Here is a 24,456-nt window from a genome sequence, read left to right on the forward strand (position 1 = left end):
GAACAGTCGTACACATCCACAGAAATTTTGGTTACACTCTATGAGTCATACACCTGCTCACGCTCACATTGGTCATATTTGTTGCGGCTTTTTAGTGTACAGTTTTAGGGAGAAAGGAATTGATATACTCATTTGTGAGTATAAATACCTAGCATCCTGGTAATCTGAGTGGTTAAAAAATTTGGTTCAGTACTATGTTTGCACAGATTCCTGCACAATATACATACGTAGTGTTCAAAGTGGAACACTATATGGTCTTCTTCTGTTATCCACTTTGAGCCAGTTGTCATTCATAGACTTCTAGTCTAAAGAACTACAGGACACTATTGTACTTACTACTGTAAGCATTCTTGTGGGAATTTGTCTTTAAATATAGGTGTTAGGGAATCATCTGGTAGTCTTTCTAGATTCCTTTCGGTTTGTGAAGTCAACCTATTGTCATATAACTGTGTGAGAGATGTGTATTAGTCTGCCAGTGCACTTGAGAGTTCATAACTACAGGGTTATTTTGTAGGGGAAGGTTAGGGTGACATTGTGATGCGTCATTGAGATGTCTTTAACTGTGCTTTACATGAGTTAAATAATACTACAAACTAGGAGCAATTTCATTCTTAATTACTCCAACCCATAAACTTATACTGCATCTTTCATCAGACCAGTAATGCTGTGTATGCCGGTATTATTAGCCTACAGAGAAAGGGTTCAAGGTACGATGCATTTTGTGACGTAAAAGTGCCCTATTGCAGTTATAAAAGTGACCTCTTTTTGAGAAACTCAAAAATTAATAATTATAATGTACCCTTTTGTTGAAAATAAATTGTAAGTAAACAAGTGCTGATTTGTTAAAAACATAGAAACACTGGAATTTGTGGTGCAGAATGCACAAGGGGTCTAATTTGTCTGGAAGGGTTGCTTCCAGTGTTACCAGAGTTAGCGTTTTTACACTAGATCTACCGTTTTTTTACTTTTCTGGGGTTCTAGCGTACGTTTTTTCAAAATTGGACAAATCTAGCGTTTTTTGCCCGAAATTGATGATTCACAAAAAAATTGCACGTATCCGAAACATTCGAGGAAAAATTACCGCTTAGGCAACACATTGCATGAACCTATTTATATGTTACTTTTACACAATGATATCGCGGTCGATATATTTATTATGAATAAAGCAGAACGTACGTACAGCCAGGGAGTTGTTATGGAAACAACTCCCTGGTACAGCTGAGGCGCACGTGTGATGTAGTAGGAGGAGCGGGACTGTGGGGGCTACTGTGTGAGTTATGTACACACTACATACAGCCTTATCGCGGATTCAATATCACTGTGTTACCGGTACCTGGGGTTTTGATTCAATGACATGTTATCGATAAGTATCTGTTCCTGAGTTCGTGATCGAGAGTTCGAGACTAGAGAAATGAGCTCACACAAAAAGCCAGCTGCGGGGTGCAGTCAAGCATCACCACCGCCTAAAAAGGGGAAGTGGTATAAACAAAATTTCAGAGAAGCGTGGCTTTCTGATCCTGAACTGAAAGACTGGGTTGCAAGAGATGCTAATGATTCTCTTGCCGCTATTTGCACAGTGTGCAATTGTAAGTTGCTGGACGTGAACAAGACAGGGCTACTAAGGCACAGAAAGTCAAATAAACATGCCAGCAATTTCAGTGCCAAGCAAAAAACACTCACCATCGGCGATTGCTTTAAATGACCCACCGGAACGGACCCAGCAGAGAAGGCGGATGCAACAGCTGAAGCTTTGTTCGTGGCATTCATAGCAGAGCACAAAACGCCATTCCTTCAGGCTGACCATTTGACGGGAGTCATGAAGCGTATGTTCCCGGACAGTAAAATTGCACAAAGAAGGAAGATGAAAAGGAGCAAGGCATCATATGTAATGTAGGAAGGTCTAGCGTATGAGGAGAGCGAAGCATTATATGCTCATTGCAGAGAAAATAAATTTTCTCTGCTAATAGATGAGTCTACTGATATTTCTACCACCCAAATTCTTGCTGTTGTTGTGAGGTTCTTTCACAATCGACAAGTAGCCGACGCCTTACTAACGACTGTTGAAGTGGAGGATAATAGCGCCCTGGGACTATACAACGCTGTAAAGAAAGTGTTCGAAGACCATGAAGTACCTTTGAGTAACATCATAGGATTCGGAAGTGACAACTGTTCTACAATGATGGGAGCACAATCGGGGTTTCAAGCGCGTCTTAAAGAAGATGTGCCAGGCGTTTTCGTCATGGGGTGTGTATGCCATTCGTTTGCTCTCTGTGCTAACCACGCCAGCAAGTTGCTCCCGTCATGGCTAGAGGCGCTTGTCAAAGACATATGCTGTTACTTCTCTCGAAGCAGCAAACGCAAGCATCAGTTTAGCCTCATTCAGGACGTAGTTAAGGCTCCCCAGTACAACATTCTTAAACTCTGCCAAACCCGATGGTTGTCTCGGGGACAAGTTATCGCATGCATCTTAGAACAGTGGGATGCATTAGTGCTATTCTTCCAGTCAGAAGCACGATCCGATCGTGTTGATGGAGCTGCCCAAATACAAGAGAGAATGTCAACCGTCGGGACAAAGCACATGCTTTTGTTCTTGGGATACATCTTGCCAAAGATCGACAGAATGAACATTGAATTTCAGTCGCAGGACCTCCGACTGCATACTTTGTTCAATACCATCAGTGATGAATATAGGAATATCCTCAGTATGTTCATCCGCGACGTCATCATAAACCAGCACATCAGCAAGATAGATCCTGCTGATACTGACCTCCATTGGCCTTTCGAATCAATGCACGTCGGAGGAAAATGCCAGGCAATGCTCCTGAGGCAGCCGTTGGCAGTGAACGAAGGACGTTTTAAGCGGGATTGCCGAGCGTTCTTAATCGAGTTATGTAATCAAATGAGGAAGCGTTTCCCTTTTGAGAGTGACTCTGTGTTGGCCATGATTTCATGCCTGGATCCCAAAGAGGCCTGCTCTACCAATCGATCATTGACGAACATCACGAAACTAGCGATGAACTTCCCGATGTTAGTCCCAGAGGACGATTTCGATACACTAGAGGAGCAGTGGAGAGCCATACTCTATGCATCTGACTCCCTGGAACGTCTTGACAGCGATTCTCCCACCATTTTCTGGGATGAGCTTCGTGACCTCAAAGACGGGAATAATCAGAGAAGGTTTGGGCTCTTAGGCAACTTCATGTGTCATCTCCTTGCTTTGCCACACTCATCGGCTTGTGTGGAAAGAGTTTTCTCGCAAGTGAACATGATCAAAACGGGACGCACGAACCGCCTTCACGCTTCAACCTTATGCAATCGACTACTTGCAAATCAGGCTATTACCTGACAGGGGGCAGAATGTCATAATTGGAAGCCATCTGATAGGCTTCTGAAAGATATCAGCACTGGGGCCTGCTACCAGCGATACAAGAAGAAACAAGAAAGACAGATAGATGTCATTCCATACGACGTTGTTTGAAAGGTCTGCATGGGATTTATGCGGAACGGAGATGGTCAACGGACTGAGACGAGAATCGTTTGTTGCAGTTAAATTTTGTCTGATTTAGTTGTAATTTTGTTTATTATGTTTAGCCATAATGACTTGAAATTTGTTAAAATATTCATAAAACTGTCTATCATATGAATAAGTGCAACTTGTGATGGAAGGTAATAGGCTATACATTATGTCCATGAAAATCTATATCTAGCGTTTTCTGGGGTTTTATTTTTGCAAATCTAGCGTTTTTTTGGCATGTGCCGCTGATAACACTGCTTTTAACACAATTCTTCATTCTACCACCCAAAGTGCCTACATCGTTTGTGATTTGTGTGGATTATTGTCCACTTAATTCGACCGAACGGTTCCTTGGGATCTTTGTTTGCCATTTACTGGAAACAGAAGTACTATTACCATTCTTGTGCAGCCCGATAAGTATCCTTTTATGTCTAGGGAAGGGTTTTTGAGACTGCTTTAAGGAGCAGTTCCCGCCAGTTCAAATTCATAGAGTTCTCAGTATGGGTAGCAGTTCTGCAAATTGCTACCATTAGTTTACCCGCCTTTTTCCCCTCCATACATTGCATGTTGTAGTACGGTGTAATTGCATGTATTTTTGTCTTCTCTACTCTAAAAGAAATCAAGGTGGCCTGATCTTGATCAGCTTTTGCTTCTGTCAAGTCTCCTCCATTGCATTTATACAGTTCTTTCTATTTATCTTGCATACATGAATTATTTATGTTTTTCTGGTCATATTATTTATGTTGCACATAAGCTAAAATACTGTATGCATTTTTCAGTTGTTCATGTGCAGTGGAAATAAATAAACAAATAAATAAATACTTTCCTTTTGTTAAATCAAAGATGTTTTAACAAGGTTTTCTTTCATATTTTTCTCACTCACTGGCATTACCTTTCTGTTAGTTGGCTTTGAGGCCAGATTGTTTACTACTTTTATAAGCCACAAGCATCTTGTCGAAGCACATTGTTAAGTTACTCCCTCTTATCGTTTCTCTTAGCTTACACTCCTTCCACTAAATTCAGAGCAGATCAGGTCTCATCTTCATCACAAATCTTCAAAGATCCAGCACAGAGAAAGTTTCTTGGAGGGAGACTTTTGTTATTAAGTCAGAGGTTAGGACCTCAGAGAGATACAGACCCTGTCCTTTCCAACCTAGAGAGGCCAAACCGACCAGAGGAGGCAGAGGGATGCCTCAGAGGAATGTAGCATGGGGGGGCCCTGCGGAGTAGGGCCAGAGGAAGACCCGGCCAACCATCCCGACCATGGGGAAGAACCAGAGGATTTGGCAGAGGAAGTACAAACCTGATGAGACGGGACAGTGACCGTTCCTCCATAAGACCGTCGGGCCCTTGGGGTTCCCACCTCACCTAGCAAAACTGCAGGTGGTGGGAGGGGCATCCCATCCTAAACCTAAAACCCTTCAACAGAGATTTGTAAGGCCAAACATTGCATGGAATCTTTAGCACGCATTATATGTCTACTCAGAAAAGGCATGTGGGCGGCGAGCGTAGACTTAAAAATTGCTTATTTACACATACCACTGCAGGAAGAACACCAATTACCTGGCTTTCCATAACAACGAAAGGGATTTCCAGCTCAGGCCATCATCTGTTCATGTCGCCCTGAGGGTTGATGAGAGTGGGGGTGAGCAGTGGTCTCCTTCCTGAGGTTAAGAGGGGTGACACTGTTTACCTCAACGACTGGTTGATAGTTGGAGAGCCGGAGGAAGACGCAATGGTGCAAACCCTACAAGAACTAGTGTGGATAATCAATGAGGCAAAATCAGAGTTGGCACACAGACAATCCAGTTCCTGGATGCAGTACTGGACTGCCAAGGAGGTATATCACTCCCACAAAAGAAGGGGTCAGAGCTGTAAAACAGTGACAGACCAGATACTATCAAGGGCATTAGGATTGATGGCCAGTATGGTCGATGTAGTCCAAATTATGGTGCCTAGTCAGGGCCCTAAAGTGGTATCTGAAACAACGGAGAAACTGCGGGGGATGACTACAACCCTGTTTATCTCACCCGGGCACCGTTTTCGGCGGCATCTAAGGACACTCTATCCAGATGGCTCTCATCGGTAATTTGGCATCGACTCTGCAAGAACCAGAGCACACCACATAAGAATGGTGGCAGCCTCAGAGACACTTTGATGAAACTTCCAATAGAGGACATATTCAAAGCAGTGGCCTGGTGAATGCTGACAACATGGCGTGCTATTTATCAAACACTTAACAGGCTGAGTCGGCACTTGGCAGCGCAGTGATGAGAGGTCTGGCGGGTACTAGGACGCACTCCTCGGGCCTCCCACCATTGGGGTAGTGCCACTTGGTGCTAAGATTTTGGGGAGACATGTAAGCAAGGAGCGAAGTAAATATTCCAAACTTTAGGGGTTTGGAAATTTACAAGTGACAAGCTTACCAGTCTCCATTCTCAGCTCCCTCTCCAGATGGGGGTGAAATGCAGCCGGATGGAGGAGCCGCCAATCAAACTTGACTCGTATCTTAGATCCCTAGACCAGTTGATCTGAAAGAAAGCATGGCCACTAACCACGATATGTGAACTTAAAGTAATACTTTTCGAACTGCCTTGGGTAGCGAGGTTTGAACTTGGTGTTTCACAGTATAATATTTGTACATTTGAGAATGTTTAGGGTACAGTGTACAATAGTGTACAGTGTCAAAGAGGGTCTTCCCCCAGAAAAGTCAGGGAGGACTACCCCTCAGCTCTAGTTAAGAGATCGCCTTGGAGGTGAGGTGGTCTCAAGAGAAGGAAGGGCATAGTGTCGAAAGGTTACCAGCTCATTCTAGGCACTGTAGAACGAGAGTGCTAAGGTTTTGGGGAGACAGGTAAGCTTGTCACACGCAAATATCCAAGCCAGTAAGTTTTGGAATTTGTGTGTCAAAAACTTCTAAATGACTCTGTGATGCTTGGTACTGTAGGTAGGTGTCCCATCATCATCAGTAGGCTTGCACGGTAAACCGGTTTTAGTACCGAAACCGGTTTTTTCCGACCGAATTTCGGTACTATTTGTTATTTTAAGAAAACCGAAAAAAACCGGAAAAACCGAAATGTGAATTGCAAATACTGGAAAAAAACAAAGTTTGTTGACTTTGGTTTCTCCTATTTACTGTTCTTTTTGCAATATGAAAGTAAATTGCAACAAGAGAAAGCTTTTCTGATAGACGACATTGTCAGCTACGATAGGCACACGCCATAACCAGTGCTTGAGGGTGGATAGCTAGGCCTAACATTAGGCTATGCAGCCCTTATATGCGTGCATCAGTTAGGTGACCTTGTAGTATTGAACTGACCTTGGTGGCCAACGTTAGTAGTTGTGAGAAGTACACACTCAAATGACGAGATGCAGTTCAAAATAAATTGTTTATATCCAACGTGTTTGTTCCCTTTGTGTTGTTCTTATTATTTAACTTCAATTTAATAGTAGAGGATATGGAGAAAATCTTTTCAAACACATTGATCACAGTTCGTGTTCAAAAAATGAACGTTAAAACTTGAAAGGTACATTGCGCAATCCACAATACCATATGACATGTACAGTCGCGGAGGGGGGGGGTGGGGGCTCTGAGTTAAACAACTAAGATGCAACAAGTAACATTAGACCAATCACGGGGGGGCTCTGAGTTTAACAACTAAGATGCCACAAGTAACATTAGACCAATCACGGGGGGGGGGGGGGGGCTCTGAGTTTAACAACTAAGGTACAACAAGTAACATCAGAACAATCAGTCCATTATTCACAAGAGACACCTGGCGTCAGGCTTGAGTCAAGGATTATTAAAGGAGTAAAAATGTTGCATACATGGCTGGAAATTACAGATGTTGCTGTTGGGACAATTCTTCTTGTACGCTAATAGATTTTATTTTCTTTGTAAGTTTTCTTTCAACATTTCTTCTTATCAGTTATCAGACATAGCGTCTCTCTGTTGGTTTTTCGTTAACGTTAACAATTTATATTCTTTGCCGACCTAATCCCCGCTTTTGCCAGCGATATTTTTCAACTTGTACTTGAAAGTGTAGACGGTAAATTCTCTTCACTCCTTGAAGAGAAATTTATTTTACCGCCAAGATACCACCCGCGAACATTGCTAGAGCCTCGTGCAATTTGGTACCTTTGAACACTTTGTCAGCCACTACTGAATATATTGGACCAATCATATTGTAAACTGTTTTTTTTTTTACGATCTCCAATTGGTCATAATGGGGTTAATGCTCGGCCCTCATCTCCGAAAATATAACATATAATATAATATAACATGACCGTGATATTTTTTTCTGAACACGAATTTGAACTTCGTGAAGTACAGTAAACACAAGACAAACGATACCTGTATGTGATGTTAAAACTTTAAGAAAAAAATTCACTAACACATTTCTTTTCGACATATTTACTTCAGTTAAGTTAACGTGGGTTATAAAATGAGAGTCATGAAGGCAGTAACATTTCTTGAATTTATTCTCCCTATTTTTAACCCTTCACTGCGAACGAACGGACTTGAACCCGCTGTTGGTAAAGCTTCAAAAATACGCATCTTAGCGATCAAGATTTGGATGTTTTCAATGCAATTCGGGAGGGGGAAAAACCGGTTTTTGAGCCAGATTCGGTTTTTTGCTAGAGAAAAACCGGTTGTAAGTTTTCACGAAACCGTGCAAGGACTCCCATGAGATGGGATTGTTTCCCAGACCTTCTAAAAGAAAGGTGGAAGTTTACAGGTCAATTTAAAATTGATTGAGGAACTATCACAGGTAATTTAAGTTGTTAATTGTCAAAACATGTGGCTATCCATGGTAACCAAGTTCTGAGGTGCATGTATGCTTTAGTTCTACTGGACTTTCATTTTGTTACTTTCTTTTAGAAAGATAAGTAAACTCCGAGACATAAATGTACAGACTAAATGTGAACCATTCCAGGATTCATATGTAAATTCTTTACACCCAGCTGATTGACTGATTTAGTATTAAAGTATTACGTATAAACTAGGAAACACTTCCTGCTTTTATGTCACCCTAATTTGTAAGCTCTTATATAAGTATAACTTGCCTTAATTTATTTGGTTCAGTCTTCCCTTTTCAAGGTAGATCAAGGGCTTGATTCTCTTGGTTAGGTGGTAATCAAGTTTTATTTAGATGATTAACTTCCATGGATGTATTAAGTATTTGATTCATATAAGGTTCTCCCTCAGCTAGGTATTGGCAAACTGAAAGTGATGCATTGCTAGAAATAAGGTTTCCTGTACTCCATTCTTTCAAAACATTCTTCAAATTCACATTCTTTCAAAACACACATTCTTTTGAAATACACATTCTTTCAAAGCTTTGGTGAAGAAATCTATTGGCAGTCACTCTGTCCTGAGTGACTGCCAATAGATTTCTTCACCAAAGCTTTGAAAACAGCTGGTGTGAGCATCTCTTAGCCCATACAATGAACCACCTTACTCTTTATTGAAATGCTTTATGGAAGAAACTTTGTATGTTATCAGATTTTAGACTTTGATAGTCACACTTGTTGCCCATAGATCTTTTGTGACAAATTCTCCCTTTCTTTGATAAAATCTTTTCTTTACAGAATTATCCCACAATTGTTCAATTTGTGTATGATAGCTTCTGCAGTCAATTTGTATGGTATGGTGATGACATGTCTGTGTGTGTATGTGTCTGTGTGACACCTTGGCTTGTAAACTATCAAACTCAAAAAGCATCTGGTGGTTCAGCTTCATACTTGGTATATGTCAAAGGTCATTTGAGGTCAACAGATGTCACAGCATAAAAACTTGTAGACTTTATCACTTCCATGCAAAGCTTGGAAGTTTATTGGAAAAACTTATTATTTACTGCATGCCTCACTTACCTGTCTCCCCACAACTGTAGCACCTATTTGGAATAATAAATTTATTCTGTATCTTGTAAGCCTCCTGCTACGTTACTTTTCATGACTAGGCCTTCTTTGTTAGCTTCTATTCCTTCCTCCTTTGTTACCCTGTTTGCCATTCTATTTACCTTAATTCGGTATCTCAGTACATGTCATCTCGAAGCCAGTTGAAATGCATCAATTGTTTGTTGTTTTCGTCCCAGGAGAGCTTGGGATGATCATGAATTATGACCGAAGTGCTGTAAATGTACCAGACGGAACCCCTGCGTAGTTTGTATGTTTTGCAAACCCAGTGACAAGATATAGATGGGTTGTTCAAAGGACAGAGAACAAAATTACAAGAACAGTTGGCACATTTACCCAACCCAAATGGCTCCACAACAGTAGGGTAAGGAGAGATGGGTGAAGTGAAAGAGGAGGGAGAGGAGGTCACGGAAAGTCAGCAACCGCAGATAGAGCTGGGTCGCAGAAGGAAGTACTGTAGTGTCCGCAGGGTCGCAGAAAGAGAAAGATCGACCACAGGTCAACAGACAGAGGTGATGACAAGGTCGCATGAAAGGGGAGAATTGGCCCAGTAGTGATGCAAGACAGTGGTCTACCCGCTACGGGAACACAGAGAGAGGTAAGGGTCACCAAGGTGATCGAGCACCTGGAGTCGGGAGCATGGTCAAATCAGATCCTGATCGCGGTCCCAGAGAGGCTGCAGGAGTAGAAGGAGATGGTCTCCTGGCTTCTGGTGCATCATTGGACTCCTGACGACAGATACCAACTGGCAAACAGAAGGTACCAATCCCCAAGACGGAGACAACAATTGAACCAGCCTTAATGGCTCATTTGACAGGCCTGCTAAAACCATTGCTGGTAATGGAGCAACTAAGAAGCTCTCCCTTCAAAAGACAGGTTAACAGGGATTCAGAAACAACAGCATTCACATCGGCCACGACCACAGAACCGGTGGTTGGATGCATCCTGCTATGGGCCATTCTCGGTCACGTGTGTGACGGAAAAATGGGGAGATTTGCACTTTACCACTAAGTAAATACTTTTAGGTAAAGAAAGTTGGGTTGATTGTAGTACTTAAGTATGCACTAGGGGACTCTTTTACAAAACCATATAGCTTAGCCAAAATCAGAACATTCATGTGCTGGCAGAGGTCATATAAAGGTCGGTCACATGTGTGAATTGAAATGAAACTGGCTTTTTTGCACAAAGAAACATTGGCAAATTCCTCAGTTTCTACCAGGCTGGATATCCCTAATTTCTCATGTTTCTACCTTAATGTGTTTCCATTCTAACAAGACATTTCACCTCAATATTTCACTTCTTAAAATTAGCATAATACTACATAAAATAAAAAAATCCGGTCACGTGTGTGACATTGTTGGGTCACATGTGTGACATTCTGAATTTTCAGTCCATAGTATGCACTTTTTGCAGTGCAAATGTTGACTCTAGTAATGACCACAGAACAGCACTGATGTTGATATTCCATAGGAATTACTTTAAAACAGTTTTACTGCCATGATTTGGAGGGTCACGTGTGTGACATTATTGAGTCACGTGTGTGACATTCTGCATTTTCATGGATAAATGTCACACACGTGACCATTGGTCACGTGTGTGACGACTAATTAGAGGCTATTAAGTAATCGTAGGAATAATTATTTGATTGGATATTTTGCAGAACTAACAGTCTGTACCATGAACGGTTGCATATCAAGTGTGGACATCATTAGGCACATCAGTTACTTTTAATCAAAACTTTTGCGTTATTTTGGTCACGTGTGTGACATCAAAATTATGCTAATTAGCACCCATTATTAACGAAGAATTGAAGATCAGGAACCTCTGCTTTGAGAATGAAATAAATGAACCCATGTATAACTGACTCCATGTGATAGTTGATAACTGAAATATTGTTTCTAGATACTCATGTAGAAAAAAACAAATATACATTAAAAAGTACAAATTTTGGCTAAAACTTACAATAATGCAAATTTATGCAAATGAGTATGTTATGGTTGTAATTTTAATGAAAAAACTATGAAACAGAAAACTTGAGGTATACCTTTAAATCAAAAAGTATAACATTTGGTCCTGATGAACACTTTAGTTTTTTCATGCCAGTTTCATTTTCCAGAGAATGGCCCTATATATATGACTGACTGACTTAGGTGCGTAGGACGCTGTGTCCCTTTGCCCTCTGGCGAGTAATCCTCCTCCAATTTGGTCTATCTGCTGCGCAACTTTCAACAGCTTGGGTTGTCATACCTAGGTCTTTCTGGATTAGGTCCTTCCATCTTGAAGGTGGTCGTCCTGGAGGTCTTGGCTTGCTGAAGTCATTCTTGAATGCTTGATATGGAAGCCGGTGCTCCGGCATCCTAAAGACATGGCCGGCCCATTTCAGGCGTCTCTTGCAGATTGCATCATTGATGGTAGTAGTTACATTCAGCCTTTGTCTGATGGTGTTGTTCCTCACTTTATCTAGGATGGAAACACCCATTATTGCTCTGAGACATCTCATTTCAAAGACATCAAGTCGATGACGATCTTTTTCACAGAGTGCCCAGGATTCAGAGCTGTAAGTTGCTATTGGCAGAATGAGGGCCTGGTAAATCCTTACTTTCAGGGATCTGGTGATGTCATGGTTTGACCAGATGGTATTTTTCAGTCTTCCAAAAGCCCAGGAAGCCAACCTTATGCGGCGTTTGACGTCTTCTTCCATTGAGGGGACATTGCTGCCCAGGAAGACAAAGTTGTCAACTTTCTGAACAGGTATATATATATATATGTATGCGACCTTCCTTACCGGTTTCAAACCTCTAGACATACAATCAGAGTCCATAGTCTAGTGGTCAGGGTGTCCGCATATAAAGTGGGAGGCCCAGGTTTGAATCCCGCTGGAGGCCGGAAGTTTTTTTGCTGTTCTGGATTTTCCAACTCACTACGATTTCATTTATATATATTCATTCATTTGTCCTTGTCTTTTGCTTCCATTTCATTCATTAGTCTGTTCAAAGTATCTCTTTCGAGATCTGGCTTTAGGAATCACAAATGATTTTGAGTTGGTTAGCATCATGTTTGATCTCTAGAGTAAGGCAAATTAGTCACCAAAACAGAACTAGTATTGTTCGATACAGGTGACAAACGCCTACAGTGGAATTACGACCTACATTAACGGTTTCAAACCTCTGGACATACAATCAGCGCCCAGTAGCCCTTTTCAAAGGAACTTAAGACAGAAAGCAAATACATTTACAAGGAGCAAAAAACCTGTGTTCCTGTCTCAACCAATTCACAGATTGAAATCATGAAGTTGCCCTAGGATGTGTTATACAGACCTGTGTACTATATTCAAGTGGTAGATTTTGCAGGTGTTGTAATATCTGCCAATCTGCTACAGTATGTAGGGGAAATAATCAGCCAATATCAATTATTGATTCCCCTCTTCTTGGTAAGTTGGTGCTGCTCCTAGGCATGCTATTTTATCAGCAAACTAATTTCCGTAATGGATTGCATAAGATATTATATTAATATTTATGTGGCCTTCATTTATGATTCAAACTCGAATGTTGAAGTAACCAGTGTATGATGTGTAATTTGAGATTGTCAAGTCTTTGTTATCACTTTGAAATGTGCTAGAAGCAGAATTGATGCATTCTCATGTGTCTGCAGTAAATTCTCCCTAGCCTCAGGCACAACATGCCATGCAACTGTCAATTTACAATATAGAATGTAATCTGTGCATGTCAAATACCCTACAAGTCTGTGTGTCTGAATATAATTTTTATCATTGTTTCATTATTTATTGAAAATTTACCCATAATGGTCACATGTATTTGGCCAATTGTTTTTGAATCAAATGATCAAAAGAGGCATAAACAAAACTGTCATTTTTGGTCTGCTACATTTGAAAGTGATAAACTGTGATGAATAACTTCCCCAAACAGCCAAGAAAATGTTGCTCTGATTTTGTATGTGTGTGTACATATCAACTTAGGTCAAAGTCTGAAAACTTTGTAAATAAGGGGTTAATCAACAGTCTAGCGTGCGTTACTCACAGGATTAATGCACGATCGGGGGATAATGCAAGCGATGCACGAGGGCGGAGCCCGAGTGCATCCAGCGATAGCATTAACACCCGGAATGCTTTAATCATGTGAGTAACGCACGCTAGACCGTTGATTAACCCCGTTCATTCATACACTACCATTTGTGTGGGGAAAAATCATAAAACAAAACATTTTTGGTTACATATAACCAAAGATTTATTAAAGTGATGCCCAGTAATTTTACCGTGCGTAACTCACAGGATTAACCACGGTCAGCTGACCTGAACGGACCAATAGGATTTGGGAATCTTTACTAAGTATGAATGAACACAATATTATTGTAAATTGTTTAACTCCAAAATTAAAGCTTGAACATTGCTCATACCACAAATGTGGATCCACACTGTTGAGTGCAACAATGCTCTTTGCTTTGGTGGTTAAATGTTGTATGAGGTTGACAGAGGTCATAGTCTGAACTCTGAAAACATATTAACTTGCAACTAGTGTACAATCAATTATGCTTACACAGAAAATACCGATTACCGATTTTTTTTTTCATAATCAGGCCGATTCCTATTCCGATTATTTCAAAAGAGAAAATATCCTGTTTAAATACGAAATCAGCAATAAAATACATGATTGAAACAATTATTGTTGTGATTTTCCTCTGTTCATTTTGCTTTCATTGTAAAAAAAGGCTCTTACGTATCCTTTTGTATGTACCAAATCACCTCTGGAGTTTCTTTACAAATTTCAAAAAATTATGAAAATATGACATCCTACCAAGTTAGCACTGTGCTAAGCGAATGGCCTAACCACCTTGACATACATGTCACCTGTTAATGGCTTGAAATGCACTAAGAATAGCTTCTCAAATATCCATCTCAAAAAGTATCTCAGACAAACCATCCATCTTCAATCTTTACCAAAGTGTAAATTTTAATTACATATTTCTTTTCAGTATTATTCCGTTTATGAACAAATAGAAATGTTACGAACTTGAAGTTAAACATCCTCATTCGTTACCTATTTAACTCCATTCAAGTTCAAAGAAAATGTACAGTAACCTAAGGCTAATCAAACTGAACAGCAGATGGTACCAACCTAACTTGTTTATAATTACTGTAGAATGTTACCAGATTGATGTAAAGAAATCATAACAACTATAAACTACTCCAATACTGTTTTTTCACAAATTTGCAATTTACTTGTGCATATATAGCTCGGCAACATAAAGGAAGGTATCGGGAATCACTTTATCATGTTGACAAAGTCTATTTAGCAGGCCTTGACAAATATGACAGCCAACTCGCCATTGGTAAGTAGAATTTTAACTTTGGCGAAAAGAAAATGCACTAAGCTCAAAATTTTGGGGAGTGGCTCTTGGGCTAGTCAAACCCTAGTCTTGGCCAAGTCGTTTGTAATACTCTTTTTCTTGCGTGCAAATTGTACATGCCTCAGAGTCCGTGTTTCTGCCTACCACGTACGTGCTTGCCCACTGTTTTTACATGCCCGAGGATCTGTCCGATACAAACGTCTTGAACATTTCTCCAAAGAGGGGCATGAACTTATGCAAACCACAAAATGTTTATTCATATTATTGTTACGAAATTGCGTGTCATGTGAGATCATGTTTCTTCCACAGCAATTAGCGGCCGTCTTATAGTGTACAGACCAATCTAAGGCCAAGTGATTGTTCACTGCGGGGGGCAGGGCTTGAATAAACATTTTGGGGGAAGTGTGCCCAATTGACAAACATGATCGGCTTCTCTATTCTGAAACAAATGTGCCAGAATCAAACGAAAACATATGATAGCTTGGGAGAAATGTTCAAGACCCTAGTATCAATCTAAAGCATTGCCACTGGCATTCTCTGAGAAGTACAGCAAATAGATACGGGAAAATAGTTTGTGAGAAAGAAAGGTACACTAGGCTGTACATACTAGGGTCTTAACAAGACTGTCAAGTCAAGTCAAGACAAGTCAAACCCCAGTTACAGCAAGGCTATCCTTACAAACATTTCACAAAATGATGAAAGCACTTACCGTAACAACTTTGAAGCAAGTTTCAGTTGTAAACTGATTTTTGTCAATCTCAATGGAAATGAACTTGTAAAATGGTTCGCTATCTGCATTCAACCCTTTTTAATTACGGTCGCCATGGTCGCATTGGCGACCACAATTCTCGGCTGGCGATGAGAATTTCTGGAAAAATTAATGCTAGTCGCCAGCCCTGTAATACTGTGACGATCAGTTTTTGCAACTGAAAATTTCACCAATGCTTACTCCAAAACTTACTGGTTTGGATATTTACGAGTGACGAGCTTACCTGTCTCGCCACAACCTTAGCACCCTCATTCTACCGTGCCTAGAATGTCCTGGTAACCTTTTAACACTGTGCACCCTCTGTGACCCGGCTTCACAGGTCACTGCCCATCCTTCTCATGAGACCAAAGCCCTCCAAAGTGGTCTCTGCCTTGGAGTCGAGTAGTAGTCCTCCCAGACAGAAGAGGAAGGCTACTCCCTCGACTCCTGAACTAACATCGAATTCTGACGCTACCGACGGGAGGGGGAGTACTCCCCCCAGTAGGGAGGGAGACTACCCTCTACGACCCCGTCCACGTCTGACCCCTTAACTCTAACAAAGAGGCCTAAAATAGCAGGAGATACTCTTAAGTTAGGCCCAACGCCCTGAACACCGTAGTGTAGATGTGGTGAGGAGACAGGTAAGTAACGAGACAACCAAAGTGAGAAGAACATTACTTCATTGAGAAAGGGGGTATACGACACTAAAAACCCCAGTAACTCAAGGTGGATCTAAGTTACTACAAGTTACTACACGTTACTACGAGTTACTACCGGTTACTGCAAGTTACTACAAGGTACTACGAGTTACTACCGGTTCCTACACGTTACTACGTCAAAAAAGTGGCGGATCTTTCTCAGGACCTGGCCGATCATGCAGAGCGGCGGGAAGGCGTAGGCCTCCAGATTGTTCCATGGGAAGGACATGGCGTCGATGTGGTGCGCCCTGGGGTGGAATTGTCTGGAGCAAAAGATCTGGAGTTTGGTGTTCTCCGCCGTCGCAAACAGGTCCACCATTGGTTTGCCGAAGATTTCGAAGATCCTGTTGCATGTCTCCTGGGACAGTGCCCACTCGTTTGGGTCCTCTGGACAGAGCATCGGCCATCACATTTAGTTTTCCGGCGATGTGGGACGCTCGTAATGTCATTCCGGAGTCCTTGGCTGTCATCAGGACTTCCCAGGTCAGCTGACATAACCTCTCGGAGTGAGTGCCCCCTTGTCTGTTTATGTACGCTACCACGGTGGTATTGTCCATGAAGACGGTGGTTACTGTATTTTTCAGGTGTTCGTGGAACGACTCTAGGGACCGTTTGACAGCCAACATCTCTATTGAGTTGATGTGCCATGACTTTTCTGCTGTGGACCACGTCCCCCAGGCTGTCAGGTTCTTCCAGTGGGCTCCCCACCCTGTCAATGAAGCGTCCGTCGTGACCGATGTGTTTGGCAGACTGGTGGTGAAGGGGACCCCTTGGTCTCAATTGTCTGTGTCGTGCCACCATTGTAGATGGGCGGTGACATCTTCCGATCGGCGCTGTCTGGTCCAGGGTTAGCAGGTTGGCCGTTTTCCGCAGGTGGAGTTGCAGCGGACGCATGCGTAGTCTGCATAATGTCACCACGTCAACCAGGCTGGATATTAGCCCCAGGGCTCGGAGCCACATTCCTGTGGGTGACTCTTGTGACGATATGATTTGGGCTGTGGCCGCTCTGACTGCCTCTATTCTTTGTTCTGAGGGACTGGCTATGCCTGTGGTGGAGTCTAGTCTGGCCCCCAGGAACTGGATCGTCTGTGTTGGTGTTAGCTGGGATTTTGTTTGATTGATTATCCAACCCAGTTCCTGAAGGATCTGCACCGTTTTCTGTACGTTGTGTGCTGCATTGGACTTCGACTCTCCTACTATGAGCCAGTCGTCGAGGTAGGCGTACAACGTTACTCCTTCTTTCCTGAGGTAGGCGATTACCGTTCCTGCCACTCTTGTGAAGACTCTTGGTGCCGTAGACAGGCCGAACGGGAGTGACCTGAATGTAAATCTCCTTCCGGCGTATTGGAAGGCTAGGTACCGCTGGTGACGTGGATGTATTGGTATATGTAAGTAGGCGTCCTGTAGGTCTACGCTTGCCGCCCACATGCCCTTTCTGAGAAGGGGTAGGATTAAATTTAGGGTCTCCATACGGAAACGTTTTGGTTCTACGTAATTTTGGTTGAGGGGTTTTAGGTTCAAGATCAGGCGCCAAGATCCGTCCCGTTTTTGTGTTAGAAACAGGGAGGAGCGGAAGAGGGGTCCCGCCTCTCCCGACACCTCTACAATTGCCCGCTTTGCCAGCAAGGCTGATACTTCCCCTTCTAGTGCTGCTTGTTGGACGGGGTCGGTGGGTATTGGAGGTCTTCCCCCCTTCCCGGAGGGCGGGGCGGAGGTGAACTCTATCTTGTACCCTTGTGAAACCGTCTCCAATACCCACTTGTCCCCGCCCAAAGTGTCCCATTGCTGGGTGAAAAGTGAAAGTCTCCCCCCCCACCTGCGGCATTGCCGTGGTGAGGTGGGCACCCCTAGGGCCGGGCGGCAAACGGTGGTCTAGTGGAGGAGCGGTCGCCGTCCCGTCAGGTCGTCGCCGGGCTTCTGCCTGAGCCTCGTGTTCCCCACGGGCGAGGTGGTCGGCTAGTTGTTCCTCTTGATCTGCCCCGTGGGGTTCCTCTCATGGGTGTCCTGAGGGACGTTCCTCTGCCTCCTCTGGTTGGTCTAGATTCTCTTGGGCGGTGTGGTCTTGCCCTGAATCTCTCCGAGGAGCGGAATTCCGATTTGGCTAATATCTCTCTGCGTGAGACTTCCTCCTGAAGTTTCTGTTGGAAGCTGCCAGCGAAGAGGTCGTCTCCCAAGGAGGGCAGGGCTAGCATTCTCTCCTTAGCTTCCACGGACGGCCAGCGGATGGAGGAGATGACGTTTTCCCTCCTGGCCTTGACTGAGGCCAGTCTCACAAGTGGTCCCAGGAGTAGTCAAAGTTGGCCTGCCTCGTTTCTGGACACGTAGGTATCGTCCTGTGGAAGTTGTTGGTGATATCTCATCAGCACCTCTGCGGTCAGCATGAGAACAGAAGTAAACTTCATTCCGGAGCGTGCGGCCAGGTCGACATCAACTAGGAGCTCCTCTAGCTTCTTCTGGCTAGGATTTTTGAAGATGTGTGAGGAGGAAGAGCCCTGCTCGAACCTTAGCTTTTCTCTAGCCTCCTGCGGTATGGTTGGGCATTTGAAAAGGGTTTTCCATGCTTCGTCTGGGACTATGATGGCTCGTTCCGCTTTGGCCGGGAACGCGGTCCATCTCTTTTTGTCCGCGATAGCCTCGAACCTGTCATAACAGGAGGCGTCGACTGGAATGGTAGATTTCGGACGGGTAGAGGTCTCCCCTGTGGCTGTGAGTTTGGAAACTCGGGTCGGTTTAGCTGTCACTTCGGGAGTGTCTTCGAACCCAAGGTGCTTGCGGAAGATTTCTGCCACCCGCGTGGTTAGCTCCGGGGGTAAACTGCCTCCCGCCGTGGGAGCTTCCTCTTCCTCGAAGATGCCTGGGAACTCCTCTTCCAGGGGGTCGAACTCCGGGGGGACGTCAGAGTTGTCCTCCAGACCCGATAGATTTACGGAGGCTATGCAGTCCAGAGTGTCCTCTCCGAGGGTGACTGCCTCCGGTTCCAGGGGGGGTTCCGGGACCGTAGTGGTCGTTGTTGCCGCTTTCTGGCTCCCGGCTTCTGTTTCTGCCTCGGCTCTCTGTTGCTCTCTCTCGAGGAGCGGCTTGAGGAGACCTGTCAATTGGGCTAGCCACGAGGGCTCTTCCTCGTGACGTTGTTTGTGTGGTCGATACCTCCTCTTAGCCCTTCGGTATCCATCATCAGAGGAGTCGGAAGACTGGTCTGATGCTGGCGACCATCCCCTCCTGGTACCTCGCCTGGGAGATCGGGACCGTGATCGGGTGCGGTCCCGTCTGGCCGGATTGCGTGAGGGATTCCTTCCTCTGCTCTCTCGGTCGGGGATCCCAGCTAGGGATCGTGATGGCTGTGGTTCTCGGTCCCCGTCCGGGACCGGCTCTGGTTGGACAGCGACCCTCCGGCCGCTGGCTCTCTGCTGTGCGCCCTGGAAGGAGCTCGGGTTGGGCTTGTCGGTACCCGTGACACCTGCCTCTCCGGCGGGTTATTTCTCTGCGACCCAGGTTGAGAAGCCTTCTCGGGGCCGGTGAGGCCGGACTTTTTCTTGGGCACTTTTCTCTTGGCCGGAGCCTTGCCCTTGTCTTTGCCTTTCCCCTTGGTCATGACTGACCCGGACGTTGCCGGGACCGTGGGAGGCACTTTCTCTCTCTCTTTCTCTCTTTCTCTTTCTCTCTCTCCTTCTCTTTCTCTCTCTTTCCCTTTCTCTCCTTCCTCCTCGGCCCCTTCTGGGCCCCTCTCCAACACCTCTCTTTCTTCTTCCTCTCCTAACTGTGCTCGGTCTCCCGTTGTTCGGGAACCACTGAGGTTGGGGAGCAGGTCGAGTTTATCCTGAAGCTTGCTTCTCTGGCCTGCTAGCCAGGTACCAATGTCTAGCCATTGGTTGGGGGTGAAGTTGATACACACTAGGCAGGGGTCCCTCCTCGTGCACGTACGGCACTTGGGACAGAGATCGTGCGTAACAGAGCACTTTGATTTAGGCAATGTAATGGAGTAACAGTGATATTTTTTGCGCACCAATCTGCAGCTAAAAGACAAGATAGATGATTGACAAAATGTTCTGAATGAAGAATGAAGTGAACATCTAATGGAAGGGGCATTTTGTAAGTTGTCTTTCCGAATTCATTATTCACTGCCAGTTTTATATTCTGCCTACAGGTAAGTGGCTAATAACAGGGTACTTCCTGTTCCTGCATGTAGCACTATTGTTAAACAATATCAATGACTGGCCTGTTAAGATCTGCAGCTAAACCTCTATAGTATTGAGCAACATGATACCCCAGGCAGCATGAGCCAGATAATTAGTTAATCCTGAACTCACTGAATCAGTAATTTTAATTAAGCCTTATAAAACAACTTTTTATCTTTTGCAACAAGGAAATCTTTGATACTCCTTCAGATGCCAACATTTTCAATTTAAAGATTGAAGTGAAGTCAAGGAGAAAATGTAATTACTAGTCAGCTACAGTATTAAGATATTGTATATGAAGTGGTTCATTGAAACAACATTTAAACATGTAAACTTGCCAGTGAGGACATTTTCAAAAGAAATTATGTGAGTTCCTACTCAACAATGTAGCTAACTATACCTACAATATGACTTTTTCCCCTTAAATCCCAGCAATATGTTTCCCATTTCTGCATGCAGATGAATATCCAGTACTCAAAGCTACCTTTACTTTAACCTTGCAAAAAATTCTTCAGTTGTACCACCTGCAGTTTTCACAAAGTATAGCAGTAGCCAGTAGCCACAGGTTCACGATTGTACAATGGGTTTAACACTGAAAAAAAAAAAAATTCCTGCAACTGAAATTGGAAACACATTTATAGTATGCTTTCCATGAGATCTAAGATAAGGTAGTCTTAATTATGAAAATGGGTGGCCTGTAGTGAATGCAATGAGGACATGCTGTTTAAATGTAAAAATACTGCTCAAGTTTGCATTACACTTTGCTGTAGAAGGAGGAGGTTAGCTCCAAGCAACAGGCAGCTTGGATATATTCAGTTCATTAGTTGATCCCCTTGCATAGCTTGGTATTTAAGTGTAGCCTATTTCCCGGTAGTAAACTGTAATTACAGTACTGTACAGAAGCCATGAACAGCCAGGTTTCTATGTACTGTTTGAGCCTTGAGGAGATATGTTTTACGGTTTAAGTGACCATCTTGTTGTCAAACATCACTATTATGATACTACAGTCAATGATTGTGCATCTTGAACACAAACCATAAACCATGGTTTCCTTTTCATATCAATTCCTTTCACTCATTCCCTTTCAAAGATGAGCGTAGCCTAACAAACATCACCTTCCTATAGCTTCATCATAGAGACACCCAAATTGCAGTTTTCTCTACTAAGGCTTTGTTTATTTTCTTATCTTGAATCGGAAAATGATTTGTAAAAGAGTTACCTTTCCAATGATCAAACTCCACCCACATTCAAAGACTGTGTGCCCTGGACTTGGGGGGTTAAAGAGAGGAGACAGTCTTATCCATTTGATTAGACTTCTCTAGTCAATTGCACAATGTCATGCAATATGCTTATTGTAACCCATTTTAAAGCACTGCAGGTTTCAATAGTTCCTCCCCTTTAATAGTGACAGTTACCAATTTCCTTGAAACGAATTTGGAAAGATATGAGATAAAACTTTAAGAAAATGTAACAAACTTACAATGTATCTAATTGGTTTAGATTTGCCCCAGGACTAGCAATTCCAAAACTAACTGGTTTGGATATTTACGAGTGACAAGCTTACCTGTCTCCTCACAACCATAGCACCTCGCTCTATTGTGCCTATTAAGTCAGGGTAATAACTTAACACTGAGCGCCCTCTAGAATCTTCCTAAATGTAGATGTTATTGTAATACCCCCTCCTGAGAAAATACAATCAATTGCTCTACCGCCGTTCACGCTATTCAGATGTTATATTTTCGGAGATTAGGGCCGGGCGTATACCCCATTATGACCGAGATTGTAAAAAAATTGCATTACAATATGATTGGTCCAATAAATTCAGTAGTGGCTGACAAAGTGTTCAAGGTACCAAATTGCAAAAGGCTCTATAGCAATGTTCGCAGGTGGTGTCTAATTGGCGGTAAAAATGTCTCTTCAAGGATTGAAGAGAATGTACCGTCTTCACTTTCAAGTACAAGTTGAAAAAATATCGCTGGTAAAAGCGGGGATTAGGTCGGCAAAGATGATAAATTGTTTACGTTAAATTTGGAAACATGTTCATCAACGTAAACAAACAACCAACTGAGATACGCCTTGTCTGATAACTGATAGGAAACTTACAACAACAAAAAAATCTATTAGCGTACAAAGAATAATTGACCAACAGCAGCATCTGTAATTTCCAGCCAGATATATGCAACATATTTACTCCTTTAGTATTCCTTGGCTCAAGCCTGATTGACAGGTTTATCTTGTGAATAATGGACCTGTGGATTGGTGTTGTATTGTCCGAATTTGTGGGGTTAGTGGACTTCAGAAGGTAAAGTTGAAGTGGTCGCATGTACAACCTGCACAATCGTACCACATCGACCAAGCTGGCCATGCGCCCCAGGACTCTGAGCCACGTCAGTGTTGGTGACTCCTGGTGCGAGATGATCTGCTGCGTGGTCGCCCTGACCGCAGTGATCCTCTCCTCTGAGGGTCGGGCAACCCTGGTGGAAAAATCCAATATCGCCCCAAGGAACTGAATCGTCTGGGTTGGAGTTGGTAGGGACTTTTTTCCGTTGGCGATCCAGCCCAGTTCTTGGAGAGTTTGTAGCGTATTGCAGACGTCTTCTGTTTCTGACTGTAAGCCCCCTACCACAAGGGACGAAATAGTTTTAGAGAATTGATTAGCAATAATTGCTCGACAATTCTTGGAAACAGCAATTAGCATTAGCAGGTTCTGCATCTTTTGCTAATCAAAAGTTATATTGATTAGCAACTGGCAATTCTTGGGTAGCAAATTGCTATGTGAACCCAGTTATTTCGTCCCTTGTACCACTAGCCAGTCGTCGAGATAGACATAGAGGGTTACTCCTATCCTTCTGAGGTAGAAGACCACAGCTCCCGCCACTCTCATGAAAGCTCTGTGGACAGGCCGAATGGAAGTGCCCTAAACTGGTAGTACTGTTCTGCAAACCGGAACGTCAGGAACTGTCTGTGATTTTTGTGCACCAGAATGTGAAGGTAAACAAGTTCCCGTATGTCTACGGTTGCCGCCCACATGCCCTTTCTGAGCTCGGGTAAAACTAGGTTCAAGGATTACAAGCGGAAATGTTTTGGCCTGATATATTTTGAGTTCAGGGGTTTTAGATTTAGAATGGGATGCCAGGTATAGACCTGTTTTTATGTAAGAAAGAATGAGGACCAGAAGAGCGGTTCCGTCCCTCCTGGTACCTGTTTGGCCAGCAGAGCCAAAATCTCCCCCTCTAGAGTTAGATGGGGTCTGTGGGTGTAGGCGTCTGTCTCCTCCGCCCCCGAATGGCAGGCTGGAGGAGAATTCTATTTTGTAACCATGTTGATTGTGTCCAACACCCACTTGTCCCCGACTGTGAATTCCCATTGCTGGGTGAAGTTTGCAGTTCCCCCCCCCCCGCCACCTGGCGAATTGCCGAGGTGAGGAAGGCACCCCTAGGGCTGGGCAGTGAACGACGGTCGGGTGGAAGAGTGTTGTCTCGTCGGCTAGTAGGTGCCAGGCCTCTGCCTGTTCCTCTAGACTCCCAGGGACGGGTCTGGCGGTTTGCTGACCCTGGCTTCTGCCTCTCGGAGCTCCTCTGCTTGATGGTCTCCCTCCTCAGCTCGGACTGTTCTCCCTCGGGCGGCAGGGTCTCCACTTTTGTCTCCCCGCAGATCGGAATTCTGACTTCCCCAGGGTCTATCTTCCTTCAACTTCTGCTGGAAATTGCCAGCGAAGAGGACTTTCCCCTGGGATGGTAGTGGGAGCATCCTGTTCCTTGCCTGGGGGAGACAATATTCTCTATGGGTTTTGACAGAGCGGGTAGCAACTCTCGCAAACTGGTAGTATGCGAGTCGGACCAGGGGTCCCAGTAGTAGCAGGAGCTGACCAGCTTCATTTCTGGACACCTGGTTTTCGTCCTCTGGGAGCTGTTGGTGGTGCCTCATCAATACTTGATTGCATCAAGACGAAGGCAAACTTCATGCCTGACCAGGCCGCCATGTCTACATCCACAAGAAGTTCCTCCAACTTCCTTCGGGCTGGAGCCCTGAACACAT

At 43.7% G+C, this 24,456-nt stretch overlaps 3 protein-coding genes across 3 annotated transcripts in view; 1 reads left to right on the forward strand and 2 right to left on the reverse strand.

The window, feature by feature from the left end:
- Nucleotides 1-24,456, reverse strand: part of LOC139960263 (ankyrin repeat and fibronectin type-III domain-containing protein 1-like) — a 216,172-nt gene that overhangs the window by 176,601 nt on the left and 15,115 nt on the right. The gene's annotated exons all lie outside the window — the stretch shown is intronic.
- On the forward strand, nucleotides 1,412-13,555 carry LOC139959821 (uncharacterized). The gene is made up of 3 exons (XM_071957695.1): nucleotides 1,412-1,586; nucleotides 1,968-3,931; nucleotides 9,556-13,555. Exons 1-2 carry the CDS (start codon nucleotides 1,412-1,414, stop codon nucleotides 3,344-3,346), a joined length of 1,554 nt encoding a protein of 517 aa, XP_071813796.1. The 3' UTR covers nucleotides 3,347-3,931; nucleotides 9,556-13,555.
- LOC139960351 (uncharacterized) lies at nucleotides 13,567-17,731 on the reverse strand. Its single transcript, XM_071958657.1, has one exon. The coding sequence runs from the start codon at nucleotides 17,711-17,713 to the stop codon at nucleotides 16,418-16,420; it is 1,296 nt and encodes a 431-aa protein (XP_071814758.1). The 5' UTR covers nucleotides 17,714-17,731; the 3' UTR covers nucleotides 13,567-16,417.

This window comes from Apostichopus japonicus, chromosome 19, assembly GCF_037975245.1.
Source record: "Apostichopus japonicus isolate 1M-3 chromosome 19, ASM3797524v1, whole genome shotgun sequence".
Lineage (NCBI taxonomy): Eukaryota > Metazoa > Echinodermata > Holothuroidea > Aspidochirotida > Stichopodidae > Apostichopus > Apostichopus japonicus.

What these genes read in the sequence shown, in the direction of transcription:
- LOC139959821 (XM_071957695.1), top strand. Translation starts at nt 1,412, where the DNA reads ATGAGCTCACACAAAAAGCCAGCTGCGGGGTGCAGTCAAGCATCACCA. An exon ending in TATTTGCACAGTGTGCAATT is followed by an intron (nt 1,587 to 1,967) that starts GTAAGTTGCTGG and finishes CTCTGCTAATAG; the next exon opens with ATGAGTCTACTGATATTTCT.
- LOC139960351 (XM_071958657.1), bottom strand. Translation starts at nt 17,713, where the DNA reads ATGGAGACCCTAAATTTAATCCTACCCCTTCTCAGAAAGGGCATGTGG.